At 36.0% G+C, this 23,218-nt stretch overlaps 1 protein-coding gene across 5 annotated transcripts in view; it reads left to right on the top strand.

Annotated features, from left to right (window-relative positions):
* EPM2A (EPM2A glucan phosphatase, laforin) overlaps positions 1–23,218 on the top strand; it is a 100,414-nt gene that overhangs the window by 40,302 nt on the left and 36,894 nt on the right. For 4 of the 5 annotated variants that reach the window (XM_054558270.2, XM_063725044.1, XM_009242347.4 and 1 more), the window contains exon 2: positions 5,594–5,768. In XM_054558270.2, the coding sequence (XP_054414245.1) occupies positions 5,707–5,768 (62 nt within the window). In that variant the 5' untranslated portion in view covers positions 5,594–5,706. Of the gene's footprint in view, positions 1–4,804; positions 5,047–5,593; positions 5,769–23,218 lie in introns of those variants that run through there. The other variant, XM_054558269.2, reaches the window with a different exon arrangement.

Below are 23,218 nucleotides of genomic sequence, written 5' to 3'. Positions count from 1 at the left end.
TTACTGTTTGATATATACACAGTTAAAGTTGCTGTGTCTTCTTGTTAGATTGATACTTTAGGCATTGTATAATTTCCCCTCTCTAGTAATTTTCTTTACTCTGAAGTATACTTTATATAATAGTAATATAACTACTCCTGCTTTTTGATTAATGTTTGCATAGTATATCTTTTTCTATGCTTTTACTTCCCACCTGCCTATATAATTTGAAGTGAATTACTTCTAGACAGCATATAATTGATTCACTTAAAAATTACTCTGCCAACTTTTGTATTTTCATTGGTGTATTTAGACTATTTATATTTAACATAATTATTGGTATGTTAGAGCCTAAGTTTGCTGTTTTATTTTTTGTTTCTGGTTGTTTTCTCTTCCTCCTTTTTCTGTGATTGTATGGCATGTCTGGTTCATAATTGAACTTTTTTTAGAATTCTGTTTTGATTTACACATAGAATTTCTATACACATTATGTATATTATATACCTGACATCATAGTTGACTGGTATCAACCTTTTATGAGTTTGAGTGAGTTTTAGAAAACTTACCTCCATTTTTATTCTTTTGCCTTTCCTCATTTGCAATATAATTGCCTTAAATATTTCCTTTACATACATGTAGAATAACATCAGACAATGTTAGAATGTTTGCTTATTTACTTATATTTTTGTTTACTCTGCTCATTCTTCCTGTTTTCAAAGAGTTTCTTTTTGTTTAGACATCTTCTGTTAGTCATTTTTAAGGTAATTCAGCTGGCAAAATTTTCTTAGTTTTCCTTCATTGAACATGTTTTGATTTTCCCTTTTTTTCCTGAAGGAAATAGTCACAAAGTAAGATTCTTGGTTGACAGTTGTTCTTTTTTACATTACTTGAAAAATGACACTTCCTTTGGTGACTTCTGATGAGAAATCTGCTCATATTAGAATATTTTTTCCTTTACATTGCTGTTTTTCTCTGGCTACTTTTATGGTTTTCTCTGTTGTTAGTTTTCAGAAGTTTAAATATGTCATGTCTCAGTATTGATTTCTTTGGGTTTATGTTGTTTGGGCTTTGCTCACCTTCTTGAATTTGTAGGTTTTGCCTCTTGCCAAATTTGAAAAGTTTTCAGGCATTATTTTCTCAAGTACTTTTAAGCCCTACTATCTTTTCCCTCTTCTTCCAAGACTCCAATTACATAAATTTAGATCTTCTGTTAATAGTACATACCACAAGTCCCTAAGGGTCTGTGTTTTTTTTGTTTGTTTTTGTTTTTGTTTTTTTTTAAATTCGGCCTACTTTTCTGTTGTTTGCTGTTTAGATTGGGTAATTTCCATGATTCTGTCTTGAAGTTTGTGAATTCTTTCCTCTGTCCCTTCCATATTGCTCTTAAACCCATCTATTGAGTTTTTAAAATTTCAAATATTGTGTTTTTCAGTTCTAAAATTACTATTTAGTTCCTCTTTTCATCTTCTATTCCATTGCTGAGACGTTCTGATTCTTCATTTGTTTGAAATGTGTTCTAATGGGTTACTGAGGCTTTAAAATCTTTATCACATAATTCTAACATCATTGTTCTCTTGGTGTTGGCCTTTATCAGGCATCTTTTTTTTCCATTTAGTTTGAGATCTTAGTGGTTATTGGTATAATGGGTGACATTCTATTGAAACCTGGACATTTTGGATATTATATAATGAGGTTAGCTCTTATGTAAACTTTCGATTTTAACTGAATTCTTCTGACACCACTCCAGCAGAAGAATGGAGGTCCCACCTTATTACCCAGGTTCCTCACACTGTTTCCATTCATAACCAAACCAAACAGACTCCTCCCTGAGTGAGGTGGTAGTTCTAGCTCTCCAGTAGGCCTCCATTGATAGCTTTCTGGCTGAGAGAGGGAGGAATACCTTGTTACTGCTTCCCACATGGCATCCACTGATGGTGAGGTGGGAAGGAGGTGAAAATCTCGACTTTCCACTAGGTCACCTTTGACATGATCTCAGTGGGAAGAAGGGGCACCTCGTTACTGCCAAATGGAGGTGGAAGTCCACCTTTCCACTTGGACTCCACTACATTGCCAAGGGTGATGCTGAAAGTTTCAGACCCCTACTTATCCTTCTCTGACACCATGATAGTGAGTGGGTTGAGGCACTGCAATACAGCTTAGCAAACAAAAGTGGAAGTCTACCCATGCTTGGCCTTTGCTGGCCTGAGTGGGTGTGGGGCCACATTTTTTCAGTGGGTTTGACTGGAGTATTGTAGTTATTATCAAACAGATTTCTGTCTGGCTAGGCTTGTCTTTTCATTTGGCTAGATAGAATGGACTTTTGTCATGTTTTCTTTTTGCTGTCCTTGTGTTACCAGGTTGCTGGCTTCTTCAGATCTAAGTCTGGGATATATAAGGCAAAGAAAATGCAGGGAACTCAATACTTACATCTTTCCTTAGGTTTCAGTGTCCCTGGATGGTCTGTCTTCTCTTTGCCTTTCAAAGTTATTTTATGTTTATTTATAATTTTCAGGGTTTTAAATTATACTTAGTGGGAGGACTAGGGAAAAGTACATTTATTCCATAGTTCTCCATGCAGAAATCTCCAAAACCAAAATTATTGTACTATTCATTTTTGCCATTTCATTAGGTGAAATTAAAAAGACAATAACCCATCCTCTAAAAGACATTTTAACTATTAGAACATATTTTGAATAACTCAGGTTACTATCCATGAAAGACTTTTAAAAATGTTGCCTAAAACATAAATGTGTAAAAATAAGTAATTAAAGAAATCATTCTAGGAATGAAGAATTCTTATGAAGATGATGATACATAAATAATTCTTCTTGACCATTATAATTTATGAATATTTGATCTCTTCAACAATTACATTTTTAATAGGTAATAATTCAATTGTTGTAAGTCAGTTGTACTGACCAGTGGGAGCCATAGATATTGTTTTATTTAACTAAAAAAGTAACACCCACTCCTTGTAACTAATCCAATCAATTCAAAACAGTTGACTGTGACAGTTCCCCTCCATCCAATTCCATTTCCTAGAAGTAACCATATCCAGTTTGTAGTCAATGTTTGCACTTTCAGTCATGCTCTGCTGCTTCACTTGGTCACTCCTACTTTTCTTCAGCTCCTCTCTCTATTCCTCTTTTGTAAGTTTATCCTTCTCTCTCTGGCTGTTAAACATTGAAAGACTTTCAGACTTTGTTGTAGAACTTTTTTCCTTAATTAATATTGTTTTTCTTTGTGACTCATCTATGTTCCTATTTCAATTACCAATTGCACTCAAATTACTCATATATTTATTTTTTTAGTTCAGATTTCTGGTCTTAATGTCAAATCAATAACTCCAGCTCTCTTTTGATGACTCGTTTTGGATATTTAAAGAGCACTCTAAACCCAACATTGCCAGAACTAGATAGATGATCTTTCCTTACAGCCTCTTTCAGATTTTGCATCTCAGTGAATAGTACCACTGTATATTGAATTATTTTCACTAGAAGCTTAAGAGTCATTATTGATCCCCTTTCATCTTCACCTTCCTTTTCCAATTAATCACCAAGTCCCGTGGCCTTTCCCTCCTGAATCTGCATAATCCTTTCAATGTCTGTGACCAAACTTCATCATAAACTACCTAGGCCAATATAGTAGTTTCTTAAATGGACTCTCTGCTTCTATCTGATTGTTCTTGAATTATTTTTTTACTCTGTAGCCAGAGAGATATCCTTAAAATAAAATCTGGTTATGTTACATGCCTGCTTAGAATATTTCAAAGTTTTAGTTGCTCTTATGATAAATATCTGAGTTCTTATCATGACCTAGCACAGTACCTGTCTCAATAAATATCTGTAGAAGAATGAAAAAAACTTATATGGTTTAATTTTCTATTAAAATAGTATTACTATATGCATGTATCTCTGTATGCATCAGAAATTCTTTTTTCTTATTAATATTTCTCTTGTATATGTTTCTAGAACTGAGGTTGCTAGTATAGTTTGGTTTTTATCTATTAAAAATGAAGGTTAATAGAGATGTGGTGCAGTGCCTTGTAGTCGTCGAGAAAAAAAATCCATTAAGAGAAAAAAGAGGAGACTGATCTAGGAAGATCAGTAATGGTTTATTAAGAGAGTCATCCAGTACCTTCTGTCTGAGGGAAGGAATTATATCTCAAAGAAACATCAAATAATTTAAGGATTTTTTGAGAGCTTACGCCAAGCAAATTTAGGTTAAATATTTTGTAAGACAGAGCAAGGAGAAAAGAACAAATGAATCACATTTTTGTATTCATAACAAATGTGATTTATTTCTGTAAACCACTCATGCATTTAGTTTGCTTACATGTCTTTCTTACAGTATATTACACTTAAGTAGTATAAAGAAAGGCATGATTTGAAATGAGATAATAAAAAGGTAATAAAAATAATGTATGAATTATAATTTTTATAGAAATCAAGGTTTACTAGTATATAAGACCATTTGGGCTGCTGTAAACAAAACACCATATGTTGGTTAGCTTATGAACAATAGAAATTTATTGCTCACAGTTCTGGAGGCTGGGGGGGGGTCTAAGATTGAGGCGTACCAGATTCAGTGATTGGTGAGGGCTCACTTACTGGTTCATAGACGGCAACGACTTGCTGTGTTCTCACATGGTGGAACAGAGCAAGGGGTTTCTTTCACTCCTCTTTTATAAGGGAGCTAATCACATTTGCGAGGGTTCTTCTTCATGACCTAATCATCTCCTAAAGGCCCCAGCTCCTAATACCAACACCTTGGGTGTTAGGATTTCAACATATAAATTTTGGGGGGACAAAAACATTCATACCATAGCAACTAGTGTAGTTGATACTGGGCAGAATCATGAAATAGGCAAATAATATTTTTAGAGATGTGTCTCTGCTTCCTTTGATCCATGGCCCTGGAAGGAAGATGGTGTGTCTTTGTGCATGTGACATCAGCAGGGAGCATCACAAAGGCATCAGACGCCAGAAAGGTGGGGGACTAGGAGAGGCAGGTGCTACTAGCTCCGCACTACTAGTTTTGTGACCTTGGGCAAGCTAGTTAATCTCTGTGAGACTTGTTTTCCTCATTTGAAAACAATAATAATAACTGTTTTACCTGTAAAGTAGATTTGATGTGATCATTTATTACTTATTAATGCATTTATTTATAATTATGCATTTTTTGTTGAGCTGATACTAAAACACCTTATTCCTGATTTTATTCTTAAATTTGCATACCAGAAAGTTAGAAGTGTGTAATACAGGGGCATTAATAGCTTTAAAAACTTTTTTTAGGAGCTTCTCAGGCTGCAAAGTGATTCATAATGGCCTCTTAGGGCACTGAGAGGTACCATGAAGCTCTGAGAGAGTTAACATGCTTTTTATAACCCATGTACTCAAAGGGAGTAAAAAACTCTGATTTTCCTAAGTAACTCTTTACAAATTCCTACTGTTCCGTTTTTCACTCTAGTCTTTTTTGTTTATACTGAAATGTGTAGATTAAGTAGCTTTATGTTTTTTTTTTCTCTTGCTATTAATTTTTTATCAGCTTCTTTGAGGATGTTTAAACAAAACACTGATTTAATTGCTCTGTTTATCATTTTTTCTTGTTCTAGGCAATGGACCTCATCATGACCGTTGCTGTACTTACAATGAAAACAACTTGGTGGATGGTGTGTATTGTCTCCCAATAGGACACTGGATTGAGGCCACTGGGCACACCAATGAAATGAAGCACACAACAGACTTCTATTTTAATATTGCAGGCCACCAAGCCATGCATTATTCAAGGTAAAAATAGTGCTATGTTTATAAGCATAGAAGTAGGACAAGAGGTAGCATTAGCACAATGGAAATATTTACTGTGTTCGAAACTGCAGTGTCTCACTTTGGAGGGGTCTATAGGCCTGTAGTACTTTGAGGAGATAATTACAGTGAATCAGTGTGTGAGATTTTCTGGGTCTAGATGTGGAGGATTTTAAAAATAGAATTCTTTAATAAATGCATACCCTAGCATCAATATATTTTGACCAGATAGTAGCTAACCAATCTCTGTACTTATGTAGTGGATTAAAAATAAGAACTACACTAAAATAGCCTAAATTAATATTTGTGTCCTTTATGCTACTGACTACCAGTGAAATAAAAATTGGTATTTCCTTATAAAATCTTATTCGAATAAATATGTGTGAAAATACAGACACAGAACTAGACTGAATGTGATTATCTGCTTTATTATTTGTTAATATTTTGATTTATTTGTTCATTTAATTCCTAAACCAGGAGGTTGCTAAATAAAACATAAGGCTCATTATCCTCTTCTCCTTTCCCACTCATCAGAAGTGATTATTTTTAATCACTTTATGGTTAGTTTTTCTTGAGATTAAATCTGAATCTTAAACAATATGCATATGTGTTGCTTGTTAATGTACCAGTTTAAAAATAGCTATCGATTCCCCTCTATTACACATAAGAAATTGACATCTCTCATACTTGTCCTCTCTCCCCACTCCAGTCCCTACCAGGCAGTTTTTGAAAAATTCCATTGTTACTTACCATCATACAAATTCTATGTCTTGACCCATCAATTTTTCACAGTGTCCCCTAGTTTCCTACATTGTAAGAGCAGAGATTTTTTTTGTTGCTCTATTTTTTTCCACATCTATTTCCACCTACTAACTCCTGCTTTTAAATTACTTTTATAATTTCAAGGCTTATAGAATTTATATTAAACTTAGTAAATATAAATGTCTTTCACACTTTGATTATTTAAAATTTGAAAGCAATTGCTAACATTTAAAATATTATGTAAGTGTTATTTACTGTAGAACTTACAGTGTTTGCACCATACACAAGGAGATGCATTCTCATTTTCTTAAAGAATGTGTTATTTTGAATGAGAGATACAATTAATATAAACAGAGTTGTGAGGGGTAAAAGAGAGAGAAAATGCAATTTCACAATAGTTTTAGGGAATTAATATTCCTCTTGAACACATCTTTCTTTCAGACTTCTGGTAGATGTTGGCTTTGCTGATGGGTTGTATGTATAGAATGAGGAAGACAAGAGTTAAGCATGTCTCATGGTTTTATGGCCTGAGCTACTGAATTAATGGTGTTGCTGCTTACTGAGATGGGGAAGACTAGGAGATGAGCAATTTGAAGTAGGGATTGAGGTAAAAGTTCTACTTTAGTCATTTTTTGAAATGTCTGTTAGATTACAGGGAGGAAATTGATTTGATGTCAGGAATTTTATGCAGAGCTTGGAAATAAAGATATAAAATTGGCAGTTATCAAGACATAGCATTCAAAATGTTGAGTCTAGATGAGACAATAGTAAATGAGTGAAGTATAGAAGAGACAGAGAAGAAACAAAAATATTGAGCCCTGGTTCACACAATTTAGAAATCAAGGAGAAGCGGAAGATCCAGACAAAAGAATGAGAAGGAACACCTCTTGAGATGGTCTGACATTTAATGAGGATGTGTTTATGGGTTCTTTTAAATGATCCTGAACCACATTTCCTGAATGAACCCTTTTTTCTGAAGAGTCATGTCTTGGGATCTGGAGATTTTTTTCCACTGTATGATTATTTCTTCTCCTTGATTGCCTTTTCTCTTTGTCATTAGAGACACTCCTTAGATGGATGTTGGACCTCTTGGATTTACATTTTATGTTTGTCATCTTTTTTATTGCTTTACATTTTGAGAGGCTTATTTTTTTCCAATTCATCTATCGATTATTTTTTTCTTAATTTTGGTAATTGTATTCTTAATTTTCATGGACTTTTACTTCTTGTGTTATTCACTTTTTGCATATTAGTTTGTTCTTGTTTATGAATGAGTATATTCATGAATCTTTCTTAGAATACTAACGAGAGTTATTTTTAAGTTTTCTTCTCTTACTGGAACTATACTTTTTTCTCCTGAATCAATTGTTTTTCATTCATTTTGATCTTTTTTTGTGTTATTATTGTTTTAGGTAACATGATTCTTAGTTGTTCATATTTACTATGTGAAAGATTAGGTTGATTATTGTATATGGCTGTCATAAGTTTCCTCTGCTTTTACTGGCCTCTGTACCTGTGAGAGGTGTTGGGGGCAAGCTGTGCTCAGGTGGGAAGATCCTATCTTTCTCAGCAGACTCAAATCAGACAACCCACCTGCGTACTTCCTCTGCCCCACCCTGAATGAAAAGACAAGGAGGGTCTGTGGTGGGGTACACCTCTCACTCTGAGAACATTTGCTCTCTGAGTTGATGTTTTAATTTTTAAATAAAGTATTTCTTTAGCTTCACTTACAGCATCGAAGCTGTATGTGCAGGTGAGAGTGAACCTTAGTTCATGTACTCAATCGTGCAAGAAAGCTTATGTTTCTTTATTTTCTTTAAAGCAACTTAGTTTTACATCCAAGTCTCTATCCTACTGAATTCTCAGGTAATTCAACCTGTTATCCACTGCAAGGTGTAAATATATCTATGCTTATAAATAGTAATATATTAAAATGTATGTATATTATATAACTCATTATATATTAGTATAATAAATAATAATAATATATGTGTATGTATACCTGGAGTATAATATATAATCTAATATATACACACTCACATACACACACACACACACACACACACACACACACACACACACCCCAAGTCCTGGGAATCTTTATTTTTCAACATCTCCATGTGATTTTTACATGCATAAAATGACAGTAGTTTAGAATAGAAAAGGAATATTTTAATGCACCTTCAGTTGTTTTAGTCTAACTCCCCTTAAAAATTCCAGCATAATTCACCTTCACATGAAACTGGGTAAGATGAAAATCTGAATTCAGTTTAAAAGAAAAGAGTTGGAAAGGCATTTATATATTTCATTATTAAATTGAAAACATCGAATTCTATCTGTTTGCCATGTTCATCTGACCATGTATAATGCTAAGATTATTTGTGAATTTATCTTAGCTGCTTAAATAGATACAGACGGGTAGATTATATGTTTGAGCATTTATACAATGGAGGTATTCAAACTCAACTAAGAATTTGTAATTACAAACTCTCACTCTTTAGTTTGAATATAGGAATGGAATTATGCCTAGAATTTTTTTATGGTTGGGATAAATCATATCAGAATGGAATTGCCAGTATCCTTTATAAGGATAAAGCTTTTTAGAACATATATATCTAAAAATTAAATGTTATATAATAAGATAAATGGTAACTTCATTTATTCAGTAAGAATTGTGTGGATTACTCTGTGCAGCCCATGTTGAGTGCTGGACCATCAACAATGGAGAGACATGATCCTTTCTCTCATGGAACTTAGGCCGTAGTGAAAGACAACATGTAAACAGCTGCAATACAGTTAAATATTTGCTGTAATGAAGTTATATATGTAGTGTAAAAAGGGACAAGAAAAATCTTTAATTCAAGGAAATCTTTATGAGGATGTAGAACTTGAACAGAAATGTGAAGGCTTCTTTTTCTCAGGACATTTGGGAAAGGGAATTCAAGGTAAGAAGAATAGCGATATGGTTTGGCTGTGTCCCCACCCAAATCTCATCTTGAATTGTAGCTTCCACAATTCCCATGTGTTGTAGGAGGGACTAGTGGGAGGTAATTGAATCATGGGGGTGAGTTTTTCCCATACTGTTCTTGTGATAGTGAATAAGCCTCATGAGATCTGATGGTTTTATAAGGAGGAGTTTCCCTGCACATGCTCTCTCTTTGTCTGCTGCCATCCATGTAAGACGTGACTTGCTCTTCCTTGCCTTCAACCATGATTGTGAGGCCTCCTGAGCCACATGGAACTGTGAGTCCATTAAACCTCTTTCCTGTAAACATTACCCAGTCTTGGGTATGTCTTTATTAGCAGTGTGAAAACAGGCTAATACAAATAGGAAGTGTACACGTAGAGAGGTGTGAGAGAGCAATATTAGGGTAGCCACCTAATTTTCTCCAACCAGGATGCTTTGAGAGTAAAAAGAGGTACTTTACATAATTAGTCTGAACATGGGGTATAAAAATAGGACTTTACTGGGAATGCCAGGACATATGGCAACCTAGAGAACGTGTCATGTAAAAGAGAACATCCTGGTACTTCTTAATATTCAGATGCATATATAAGCTGACAAGCACCTGTCTCCATAGAGGGACTACAGATATCCTTTGATAGAAATTAGCACCCATTCCATATTATGATTTATCTAGAGAGTTTTATGTGTTAAATTTTAGTTTTTGATTTTAGCCAAGGTATACATGCCAATTCTTTAATCATGTGTTTAAAGAATTTATCAGATCTACAAGTTTTATTATGAGAAAAAGAAATCTTTCTGCCTCTTCTTTCCCCCACCCAACCTCCCCCAATTTTGTCTTTCCACAGGCAACCACTTTCATCTCTTTAAGTTGATAATTTGCTACTTAACTTCAGGTAAATGATAAATAATATGATTATATTACTACTGTTTGTTTTTAGATCTAGGTATTATCTATTGACTTTACAACTTGAATATGAATATCTAGCTCTCTTTTCTTCTCCTTCTTCCACATCCATCCTATTGTTCAGTCTTCCCAATATAGTAATGCGTTATTTTTCATGAGATCAGTATTCCACATGTATATTCATATGCCTATGTAAATGCTATTTAACAACCAAACAGTTCGCAGATGTTTAAATCTCCTTTGAAGAACTTACAGCTCTCAAGGTTGCTATTGAGAAGTCAAAGCCATTATGCCTTCCAATCTTTATGTTCAAATGTTTTTGTTTTTGTTTTTACTTCTGTAAACGAAGAAGCCTGCAGAATCTTTGCATTTCCAATAGTGTGAAATTCCATGATGAATGTCTTGGTATGGGTCCATTTTATCCATTTTGCTAAGCTCTCAGTGCAGAAGACTTTAATTCTGCAAAGAAGTAAAATTTACTTCTTTGGAAGTAAATTTCTTCAATTATTTCTTTGATAATTTCCTCCCCTTTATTTCTGGAATTCCTATTACTGAAATATTCGATCTCTGGCCTGAGTTTTCAATTTTCTTGTCTTTTATATTTTGCATTTCTTTTTTTTTCTTTTTAAATATATTTTTCTTCTCCTTTTTTTGTTTTTTATTATTATACTTTAAGTTCTAGGGTACATGTGCACAACATGCAGGTTTGTTACATAGGTATTCATGTGCCATGTTGGTTTGCTGCACCCATCAACTCTTCATTTACATTAGGTATTTCTTCTAATGCTATCCCTCCCCCAGTACCCCACCCCCTGACAGGCCCCAGTGTGTGATGTTCCCCACCCTGTGTCCAAGTGTTCTCATTGTGCAATTCCCACCTATGAATGTGAACATGCAGTTCACAGAAAACATGGTTTTCTGTCCTTGTGATAGTTTGCTGAGAATGATGGTTTCCAGATTCATCCATGTCCCTGCAAAGGACATGAACTCATTCTTTTTTTATGGCTGCATAGTATTTCATGGTGTATATGTGCCACATTTTCTTAATCCAGTCTATCATTGATGGACATTTGGGTTGGTTCCAAGTCTTTGCTATTGTGAATAATGCCACAATAAACATACGTGTGCATGTGTCTTTATAGTAGCATGATTTATAATCCTTTGGGTATATACCCAGTAATAGGATCACTGGGTCAAATGGTATTTCTAGTTCTAGATCCTTGAGGAATCACTACACTGTCTTCCACAATGGTTGAACTAATGTACACTCCCACCAACAGTGTAAAAGCATTCCTATTTCTCCAAATCCTCTCCAGCATCTGTTGTTTCCTGACTTTTTAATGATCACCATTCTAACTGGCGTGAGATGGTATCTCTTTGTGGTTTTGATTTGTATTTCTCTGATGACCAGGGATGATGAAAATTTTTTCATGTGTCTGTTGGCTGCATAAATGTCTTCTTTTGAGAAGTGTCTGTTCATGTCCTTTGCCCACTTTTGGATGGGGTTGTTCGTTTTTTTCTTGTAAATTTGTTCAAGTTCTTTGTAGATTCTGGATATTAGACCTTTGTCAGATGGGTAGATTGCAAAAATTTTCTCCCATTCTGTAGGTTGCCTGTTCACTCTGATGGTAGTTTCTTTTGCTGTGCAGAAGCTCTTGAGTTTAATTAGATCCCATTTGTCAATTTTGGCTTTTGTTGCCATTGCTTTTGGTGTTTTCATCATGAAGTCCTTGCCTATGCCTATGTCCTGAGTGGTATTGCCTAGGTTTTCTTCTAGGGTTTTTATGGTTTTAGGTCTGACATTTAAGTCAATGTGTAAGGAAGGGATACAGTTTCAGCTTTCTACATATGGCTAGCCAGTTTTCCTAGCACCATTTATTAAATAGGGAATCCTTCCCCCATTTCTTGTTTTTGTCAGGTTTGTCAATGATCAGATGGTTGTAGAAGTGCAGTGTTATTTCTGAGGCCTCTGTTGTGTTCCATTAGTCTATAAATCTGTTTTGGTACCAGTACCATGTTGTTTGATTACTGTAGCCTTGTAGTATAGTTTGAAGTCAGGTAGCATGATGCCTCCAGCTTTGGTCTTTTTGCTTAGGATTGTCATGGCAATGCAGGCTCTTTTTTGGTTCCATATGAACTTTAAAGTAGTTTTTTCTAATTCTGTGAATAAAGTCATTGGTAGCTTGATGGGGATGGCATTGAATCTATAAATTATCTGAGGCCATATGGCCATTTTCACGATATTGATTCTTCCTATCCATGAGCATGGAATGGTCTTCCATTTGTTTGTGTCCCCTTTTATTTTGTTGAGCAGTGGTTTATAGTTCTCCTTAAAGAGGTCCTTCACATCCCTTGTAAGTTGGATTCCTAGGTATTGTATTCTTTTTGTAGCAATTGTGAATGGGAGTTCACTCATGATTTGGCTGTTTGTCTATTATTGGTGTATAGGAATTCTTGTGATTTTTGCACTTTGATTTTGTATCCTGAGACTTTGCTGAAGTTGCTTATCAGCTTAAGGAGATTTGGGCTGAGATGATGGGGTTTTGTAAATATACAATCATGTCATCTGCAAACAGGGACAATTTGACTTCCTCTTTTCCTAATTGAATACCCTTTATTTCCTTCTCTTGCCTGATTGCCCTGGCCAAAACTTCCAGCACTATGTTGAATAGGAGTGGTGAGAGAGGGCATCCTTGTCTTGTGCCGGTTTTCAAAAGGAATGCTTCTAATTTTTGCCCATTCAGTATGATATTGGCTGTGGGTTTGTCATAAATAGCTCTTACTATTTTGAGATACGTTCCATCAATACCTAGTTTATTGAGAGTTTTTAGCATGAAGGGCTGTTGAATTTGTCAAAGGCATTTTCTGCTTCTATTGAGATAATCATGTGGTTTTTGTCATTGGTTCTGTTTATGTGATGGATTACACATACTGATTTGCATATGTTGAATGAGCCTTGCATCCCAGGGATGAAGCCGACTTGATTGTGGAGGATAAGCTTTTTGATGTGCTGCTGGATTTGGTTTGCCAGTATTTTACTGAGGATTTTTGCATCGATGTTCATCAGGGATATTGGTCTAAAATTCTCTTTTTTTTGTTGTGTCCCTGCCAGGCTTTGGTATCAGGATGATGCTAGCCTCATAAAATGAGTTATGGAGGAGTCCCTCTTTTTATATCGATTGGAATAGTTTCAGAAAGAATGATACCAGCTCCTCTTTGTACCTCTCATAGAATTCGGCTGTGAATCCATCTGGTCCTGGATGTTTTTTGGTTGGTATGCTATCAATCATTGCCTCAATTTCAGAACCTGTTATTGGTCTATTCAGAGATTCAACTTCTTCCTGGTTTAATCTTGGGAGGGTGTATGTGTCCAGAAATTTATTCATTTCTTCTTGATTTTCTAGTTTATTTGGATAGAGGTGTTTATAGTATTCTCTGATGGTAGTTTGTATTTTTGTGGGATCGGTGGTGATATCTTCTTTATCATTTTTTTATTGCGTCTATTTGATTCTTCTCTCTTTTCTTCTTTATTTGTCTTGCTAGCGGCCTATCAATTTTGTTGATCTTTTCAAAAAACCAGCTCCTGGATTCATTGACTTTTTTTGAAGGGTTTTTTGTGTCTCTATCTCCTTCAGTTCTGCTCTGATCTTAGTTATTTCGTGCCTTCTGCTACCTTTTGAATTTGTTTGCTCTTGCTTCTACAGTTCTTTTAATTGTGATGTTAGGGTGTCAGTTTTAGATCTTTCTGCTTTCTCTTGTGGGCATTTAGTGCTATAAATTTCCCTCTACACACTGCTTTAAATGTGTCCCAGAGATTCTGGTATGTTGTGTCTTTGTTTTCATTGGTTTCAAAGAACATCTTTATTTCTGCCTTCATTTCATTATTTACCCAGTAGTCATTCAGGAGCAGGTTGTTCAGTTTCCATGTAGTTGTGTGGTTTTGAGTGAGTTTCTTAATCCTGAGTTCTAATTTGATTTCACTGTGGTCTGAGAGACAGTTTGTTGTGATTTCTTTTCTTTTACATTTGCTGAGGAATGCTTTACTTCCAATTATGTGGTCAATTTTAGAATAAATGCTATGTGGTGCTGAGAAGAATGTATATTCTGTTGATTTTGGGTGAAAAGTTCTTTAGATGTCTGTTAGGTCTGCTTGGTGCAGAGCTGAGTTCACGTCCTGGATATCCTTGTTCACCTTCTGTTTCGTTGATCTGTCTAATACTGACAGTGGGGTGTTCAAGTCTCCCATTATTATTGTTTGGGAGTCTAAGTCTCTTTGTAGGTCTCTAAGGACTTGCTTTATTAATCTGGGTGCTCCTGTGTTGGGTGCATATATATTTAGGATAGTTAGTTCTTCTTGTTGAATTGATCCCTTTACCATTATGTAATGGCCTTCTTTGTCTCTTTTAATCTTTGTTAGTTTGAAGTCTGTTTTATTGGAGACTAGGATTGCAACCCCTGCTTTTTCTTGCTTTCCATTTACTTGGTAGATCTTCCTCCATCCCTTTATTTTGAGCCTATGTGTATCTCTGCACGTGAGATGGGTCTCCTAAATACAGCACACTGTTGAGTCTTGACTCTTTATCTAATTTGCCAGTCTGTGTCTTTTAATTGGGGCATTTAGCCCATTTACATTTAAGGTTAATATTGTTATGTATGAATTTGATCCTGTCATTATGATGTTAGCTGGTTATTTTGCCCATTAATTGATGGAGTTTCTTCATGGCATCGATGGTCTTTACTATTTGGCATGTTTTTGCAGTGGCTGGTAATGGTTGTTCTTTTCCATGTTGGGTGCTTCCTTCAGGAGATCTTGTAAGGCAGGCCTGGTGATGACAAAATCTGTCAGCATTTGCTTGTCTGTAAATGATTTTATTTCTCCTTTACTTATGAAGCTTAGTTTGGGTGGATATGAAATTCTGGGTTGAAAATTCTTTTCTTTAAGAATGTTGAATATTGGCCCCCACTCTCTTCTGGCTTGTAGGGTTTCTGCAGAGAGATCTGCTCTTATTCTGATGGATTTCCTTTTGTGGGTAACCTGACCTTTCTCTCTGGCTGCCCTTAACATTTTTTTCTTCATTTTAACCTTGGTGAATCTGACAATTATGTGTCTTGTGGTTGCTCTTCTCGAGGAGTATCTTCGTGGTGTTCTCTGTATTTCCTGAATTTGAATGTTGGCCTGCCTTGCTAGATTGGGGAAGTTCTCCTGGATAATATCCTGCAGAGTGTTTTCCAACTTGGTTCCATTCTCCCCGTCACTTTCAGGTGCACCAATCAGACGTAGATTTGGTCTTTTCACATAGTGCCATATTTCTCGGAGGCTTTGTTTGTTTCTTTTTACTCTTTTTTCTCTAATCTTCTTGTCTTCTCACTTTATTTCATTAACTTGATCTTCAATCACTAATATCCTTTCTTCCACGTGATCAAATCGGCTACAGAAGCTTGTGCATGTGCCACAGGGTTCTCGTGCCATGGTTTTCAGCTCCATCAGGTCATTTTAGGTCTTCTCTACACTGTTTATTAGTTAGCTATTTGTCTAACCTTTTTTCAACATTTTTATCTTCCTTCTGATGGGTTAGGACATGTTCCTTTAGCTTGGAAAAATTTGTTATTACTGACCTTCTAAAGCCTTCTTCTCTGTCAACTTGTCAAAGTCATTCTCTGTCCAGCTTTGTTCCATTGCCCCCAAGAAACTGCAGTCCTTTGGAGGAGAAGAGGTGCTCTGGTTTTTAGAATTTTTAACTTTTCTCCTCTGGTTTCTCTCCATCTTTGTGGTTTTATTTACCTTTGGTCCTACAGACCTACAGGTGGGGTTTTGGTGTAGATGTCCTTTTTGTTGATGTTGATGCTATTTCTTTCTGTTTGTTCATTTTCCTTCTAACAGTTAGGTCCCTCAGCTGCAGGTCTGTTGAAGTTTGCTTCAGGTCCACTCTAGACCCTGTTTGCCTGGGTATCACCAGTGGAGGCTGCAGAATAGCAAATACTGCAGAACAGCAAATATTGCTGCCTGATCCTTCCTCTGGAAGCTTTGTCCCAGAGTGGCACCCGCCTGTATGAGGTGTCTGTTGGCCCCTACTGGTAGGTGTCTCCCCGTTAGACTACACGGGGGTCGGGGACCCACTTGAGGAGGCAGTCTGTTCGTTCTCAGTGCTGAAACGCCAGGAGAACCACTGCTGGGAGAACCACTGCTCTCTTCAGAGCTGTCAGACAGGGACGTTTAAGTCTGCAAAGTTTCTGCTGCCTTTTTTTCAGCTATGTCCTGCCCACAGAGGTGGAGTCTATAGAGGCAGTAGGCCTTGCTGAGCTGCAGTGGGCTCCATCCAGTTCGAGCTTCCTGGCCGCTTTGTTTACCTACTGAAGCCTCAACAATAGCAGACGCCCACCTCCCCCCACCAGGCTGCAGCCTCTCAGGTTGATCTCAGACTGCTACACTAGCAGTCAACAAGGCTCCGTGGGCGTGGGACCCGCCGAGCCAGGCACGGGAGAGAATCTCATGGTCTGCTGGTTGCTAAGACCATGGGAAAAGTGCAGTATTTGGGTGAAAGTGTCCCGTTTTTCCAGGTACAGTCTGTCATAGCTTCCCTTGGCTAGGAGAGGGAAATCCCCCTACCCCTTGCACTTCCCGAGTGAGGTGATGTGCCACCCTGCTTTGGCTCACCCTCTGTGGGCTGCACCCACTGTCCAACCAGTCCCAGTGAGATGAACCAGGTATCTCAGTTGGAAATGCAGAAATCACCCATCTTCTGCATCTATCACACTGGGAGCTGCAGACCGGAGTGCTTCCTATTGGGCCATCTTGGAATGGATTCCTAAAGATATTTTTCTTAAGTTTATCATCCCACACTCCTATTTAGTTTTGTATTTCTGCTATTATTTATTTTCGAGGAAAATAAGTTTGAGTTTTTAAAAAATATTATTGTTTTTATCATGGTTAGATTATTTCTAGGGAGACAGCAAACAATTGTTTTTTTTTATTTTAAAAGCAAATTTCTTTCCCTGACATTGTTTTTGTGTGTTCCAAATTGTTTTAATGTCTTTTTTTCTCTTCAGTTTGTCTCAATAGCTCACATTAGAGGGTTTCCTCTGGTACTTGGAGATTCTTAGTTCCTTGCTTCTCTTTAATGTGGGAGACAAAAGCACAGAATAGAGGCTCTGAGTATATGGATGGGTGTGTGACTACATGATCTGACTGCCCTAGTTGGATGGGAAACCTCTGATGTGAGATCTTTAGATCTTTCCTTCTATACTACTTTTTTTTTCCTAGACAAGGCTATATCAAACTCCTGCCTGGAGGGTGAAGGTCTGTACTGGGACCTGAGGGTAGGAGGCTGGCTGAAGGGATCTCTGCTTCCAATGTACGTAATACACTTAATTCCTCTGTTTTTATTGTGGTGTTTCTTCTTTGTGCCAGGGTTCCCCCAGTCCAGAGACTTCTTTAACCTTTTCGAGAGAATAAACCTCGTCTTTTGCCAGGACTGGGGAGGGAAAGTTTCCCAGCTGAGGAGAGCGTAAAAGTGAATCTGGCATCTGGCTGCTTCTTAAACAGGCTTTCAACTAGTTCTTATTTCTTTTTCTCATATCTAAAAGTATCTGGTGGTACCCATTTCTGAGCCTGTTGGAGATTCCGTAGTATCATTCTAGTTGGTTCTCACCATTCCCTACTGCTGGCATTAGGACTTTGTTGTTTGTTGTAGCTCTGTTAAATTTTTCAACAATTAACCAATTGCTTTCCAACTTCCGTAATTTTATTGTTACCATCTTTTCATTTCTGTGACCTTAGGGACCTGTGTTTTAAAGGGATTTGGGGAAAGAGTCAAAAATTTGGTGAAAGATTCTAGATGTGTGGAATCAATTTGTGTGCAATAAAATAAACTGAAATAAAATATAAAACTTGGTAAATAGCTCAATAAATATTAAATCCACATTTAGCTTGTACTCTGTTTGTTTGGCCCAGGTAAGATTCTTTCATGCTAGAATGAGATTTTAAAAATCAGTGTGCATTTTTATATTCAGGCTACGGTTAGGACCAAACTACACCACCCTCTTGAATAGAATTATTTTTCTTGCAAAAGAATGGATATTTGCATTAAAGGACACATATAACTAACTTAATGAGATGTTAGTGGTTAAGGACTGTAATTTCTGTTCCTTGAAAGGCTTATTGCCAATTAAATACACTTCAAGAGGCATAAATTAGATTTTATGAACGTTACACTTCACACTCTTTCAAAAATGTTACAGTTTAGAAAACATATTGTAAAAACATGTTTATACTTTTACCTTCTTTGGCTCAGAAAGAAATTCTATACAGTAATTTTTGAAACTCAAAATTATTTTACACACTGTAGAACAATAATTTTGCACATTTAAAAATACTATTTTATCTGCCATTCTTTTTAATGAATGAAATTAATTACTTTGGAGACAGAGTAAGGAGCTAGGGTTCTAGCCCCAGCTCTCTCATTTACTCATGGGTAACCTTGGAACAATCCTGTAACAGTTCTAGTAATTTTAATTTCCTAATTTGCAAAGTGAGCTGGTTGAACTAGATAACTATTAAAAGTATAGTTCTGGAAATAATCAAGGTTAACACCTGATTAATGTCAATGTTAATTTCAAAAGCTAAGGCTTATATCACATTTTGCCAACATGTAATATTGACTCACAATGGCTATACTCCATATCAGCTTCTCTGCTTTCAGATCCAGGGACCAAAGGCCTGAATTCCAGTTCTGCCTCAAGGTGGTGCTTTCCCTCATTTTTGTAGCTCAAGACATACATTCAACTCAAGAGTCCAACTCTACAGCAGCTATATTTGGAAATACATATATTTTATAGCCAGTATATAAATGATTTTTAATAAGTAATGATAAAAGTTTTTTTTACTTTGCTCACATTTATAAATCAGACTTTGACAAGAATCTTTTTGGGAGTAAACAGAGAATAGCCACAGAATTCAGTGTGCAATGGGACCTAATTACATAGTCCTGCTTCTATAGTTCACAGTCAAGACATTACTGGGCAAAGATAGAAACTAATTTCAATTGCATTTCCATCTGATTCAATGATTTGAGATTCTTTTAAATCTTAAGACAAAGATTACAATTGTTCATGTCAGTAGGAAAGGAAAACAACATGCTTCTCCTTCTTGTTGAATTCTTCTGACTGGGGAATGATTTTTATTGAGTATTAACTGGGTATGTGAGAGTTCTCTAAGAGTACCTTTTTTCTATCTGAATAATGCTGTTTGTATGGTCAAATTAATTGCTAGATATCCTCTTTTTCTTATGTTTTTGAAATATATTTTTATATAAGAGAAATATATTTAAATATATTAAGCAAAATACATATTTTATCTCATATATGTCATTATATTAGGATGATTTATTTTCAACACCATATCAAAGAATATTAGTGTTAGACAGTAGCATCTTAATGGTAATAGGGCCTAGTGCAAGCATAGCCCCTTAATTCTTGTTTCTTAAGAGTCATTTAGAACCTATCAGCTAAAGTGTATGAAGAAGTAAATCAGTTTTGGGAGATCATGCTGTTCTGGAATCAGTACAATTGTAAAGGAAGCAGCTGGATTTTTGTGCTCCTTCGTGTATTATCAGCAGCTTTGTCGTTTAAATGGTGATGGAAATGTCTTGACCAGTGGTGAATGAAAGGAAGATTGGAAAGGAGAGAGCTTGACTGCTAGATCTCAGGTTGTATCATAGGAATGGTGGTTAGAAAGATAATGATTTTATCATATAAATTAAGCAAACTGGATTTATTATAAGTCATGAATGATGTGGGTAAGATATGGTGGTTTTACTGTAAAATATAGAATTTTACTACAAAAGAGAGCAGAGCAATGAGGGAAGGTTAGAAAGGTGAGGGAAATTTATAAGATGGGAGCCATAGCAGGATATTTTCATGTTAATAAACATTATCCCAGAAAGTAGAGAAAAATTAATGATTAAGAAGAGAAAGGAGAGAACTGTAGGAGCAAAATCTGTGTGTAAGCAAGAGTGAACTGAATCAGGAGAATAAATGATTCATCTGTGGTCCTGGGAGGAAGGCAGAGAACTTGGGCATGGATCCAGTAGGTTGAAGCAGCAGTGAGAGCATGTGGAAGTTTGGTTTTTGATGGCTCTTTTCTCAGTGAAATAGGAAGCAAGGTCATCAGACGATAATGAGAAGAGAGAGAAGATTTAGGTTTGAATGAGATATATGGACTGGGTGACTAATGGAATATAAATATACTGACTCATGAATTTTAATTTTTATAAAACTCTCCCAATTCCAATATGTCAGTGGCCATGACAACCAAAGAAGAGTTATTCTTTCTTATAACAAATACCGAAGACAGAATATTTTTGACAAGCTCAGCTAGCCTTTTTCCAGGGTTTTCTATGTGACGCTAACCAGATCAGAAAGAAGTCTAAGTAACATGCTGAAGTGGAAGCTTGGCAGACTGGAAATTTTATATGATGTTTTTCAGTGCTAGAATTAAATCTATTATGCGAACCATTATGGAAGGTCCACTTCAGGAAGCCCAGCTGATTATATTAGGGTCAGTGAACACATCAGGGAATATTTATATCTTGTTTTCAGAAGGTGTATTATGGTCACTTTGCCATTCATTGATTGTGATTATTTAAATTGGCTTCAAATGACTTGTTTCTTAGATCATGGTCTCCTCTTTTGCGGAACAGATGGGAAGGATTATCAAACCCTTGGAGGAGGGTTCAGTTAAAAACCAGTGGTCAAAATGCATATATTACTTACTATGTATTAGAATTAATGTCGCTGTTGCCTATTTCTATATCATAAAGGCCCTATTATAACTTTTCTATTCACAGACTTTTTTTTGAAACATGAACTCTTTATTATCTTGTTTTGATAAGTTGTAAAATGCCTTTCCTGTCTTCCTTTTTCTAAGTCCTTTTAATTTTTCTCTTTGGATGTCATGAAGACTTATTGTTCCTGATAAATGAATCAATAGTGATGAAAATATCAGCTTGATTCATTAGCAGGTATAAACATTACACTGAAAAAAATACTGGGTGTATCAACACACAGACCATCTCACACACTCACTCATTTATACACACATGCATGTACACACACGTACACACTGATAACATCTACTTGTACAGGCTCTCCCTTGTATAATGAAAGAATTATTTTCTATCCACAGACCATATGGTGTGTTTGATGGTCCTGTAGCAGGACTCTGGGATCCACACTGATGAAAATAGGAAGTAGATTTTAGATGTTTTACAAATAATATACTGATCAAGTAAAACCATATAATGCTTTATAACCCTTAGCTACTTCTGACTATGAGGGAAAAGACATCTTACACGGTGTCCCCTCATGCTATAGATGAACAAAGTGGGAACGAAAGCCATGGAGGTACTACTCTGGGATCATAGCAGCCAATAAGTAGCAGAGCTTGCCATTCCCAGATTCTCCTCCATCTGCCTCTTAATTATTGTATCTTCACAAGACAGGGTCTCTACTTTCTTGCCCCAGAGTAGTCTATCATCAATTTCTGACCAAAACATAAGTATGGATACAAATGAATGCCAAAAAAATTGTGCCTGTTTTCATTAATCAAATTTCAAAGCTTATATATTCCATGTAAGTCTAGATAAGTTGAATTAATTATAAAAAGGACCTGAAACCTTTTTTTCTCTCCCAGCACCTTCATGCCATTTTTTAAAAATATATATTTATTCAGTCATTTGCCTTGTAGTTTAACTCACCTCATTGTCCTTCTCCATCTTATTATCTTGACCATTGTATTAATTGCTTGTCTCATTATCCCTTTTTTCTTAGATTGCAGATCCTGTCCCAACACCCCTTTCTTCTATAAGACTTCTTTGGCCCGTTTAGCTTTACTGAGGCAATTATTATTCATCTTAATTTATTTGCTTTCATTTCCATTGCTATACCCCCTACTTGGACATGTTTACTGCATACCCCATTAGGAATAGGCACTTGATGTTAGAGAAAGGCATTTTATGAGAGGATTTTACAGTATAGAGTATGTCACATTTTTTTTTACTGCTATTCCAACCTAATTATATTAGGTATGACTTCTCATGCTGAGTTTTATGGAAACTTAATGTGTAAAATCTCGAAGCTCAGACCCATAGTTGCATTAAATAGGAAGTCACCAACGAAATTTATTTAAATGCTGACCTCTCCAAGGTCTTAAGATTGTATTTTGACAGCAATTTTTTGCTTGGCCAAACTTTAGTCAGGTCCCTGAACCTCCTCCTAGACCACCTGTAAAAGGGCCTGTATAAGCATTTTCCTTGTGAAATCCATTTTTAGCAACGAACCCAGCTAAGTCAATTTAGCAAGAACCCCATCCTCGATGTCTTATCAGGTTCCTCATTTTTCACTATCCCCAAGTGATGTCTGATCCCCCTGACATGACTTTAGTGAGAATCCTGTGGATAGGTTTAGCCAGAATCCCATTTACCCCGATATATCCTCTTAGTAATTTTCTATCCACTGATCCCCACCTTGCTCCTTGACTATAAATTCCTGCTTGCTCATGCTGTATTCGGAGGTGACCCAGTCTCTCTCCTCCACCACAAAATCCCATTGTTTCATGATCAGTCATAATCAATCCTAAGTTTACCTTACCTTGCTTTAACAAGTATCATTAAATGATTTTTTTGAACAAATTTCAGGCTAATTTTTCTTGGTCTAGTTTTAGGCAGAATGAGAAACCTAAAGCTAAAATTAATGATCAGTCAGGAAAGAAAATTCAGCATCTCAAAAATGATAAATTAATTAGAA

This window comes from Pongo abelii, chromosome 5 (genome assembly GCF_028885655.2).
Source record: "Pongo abelii isolate AG06213 chromosome 5, NHGRI_mPonAbe1-v2.0_pri, whole genome shotgun sequence".
In the NCBI taxonomy this organism is placed as follows: domain Eukaryota; kingdom Metazoa; phylum Chordata; class Mammalia; order Primates; family Hominidae; genus Pongo; species Pongo abelii.
The sequence above is the reverse complement of the archived record's forward strand: the minus strand, read 5'-3'. Positions and strand labels throughout refer to the sequence as shown.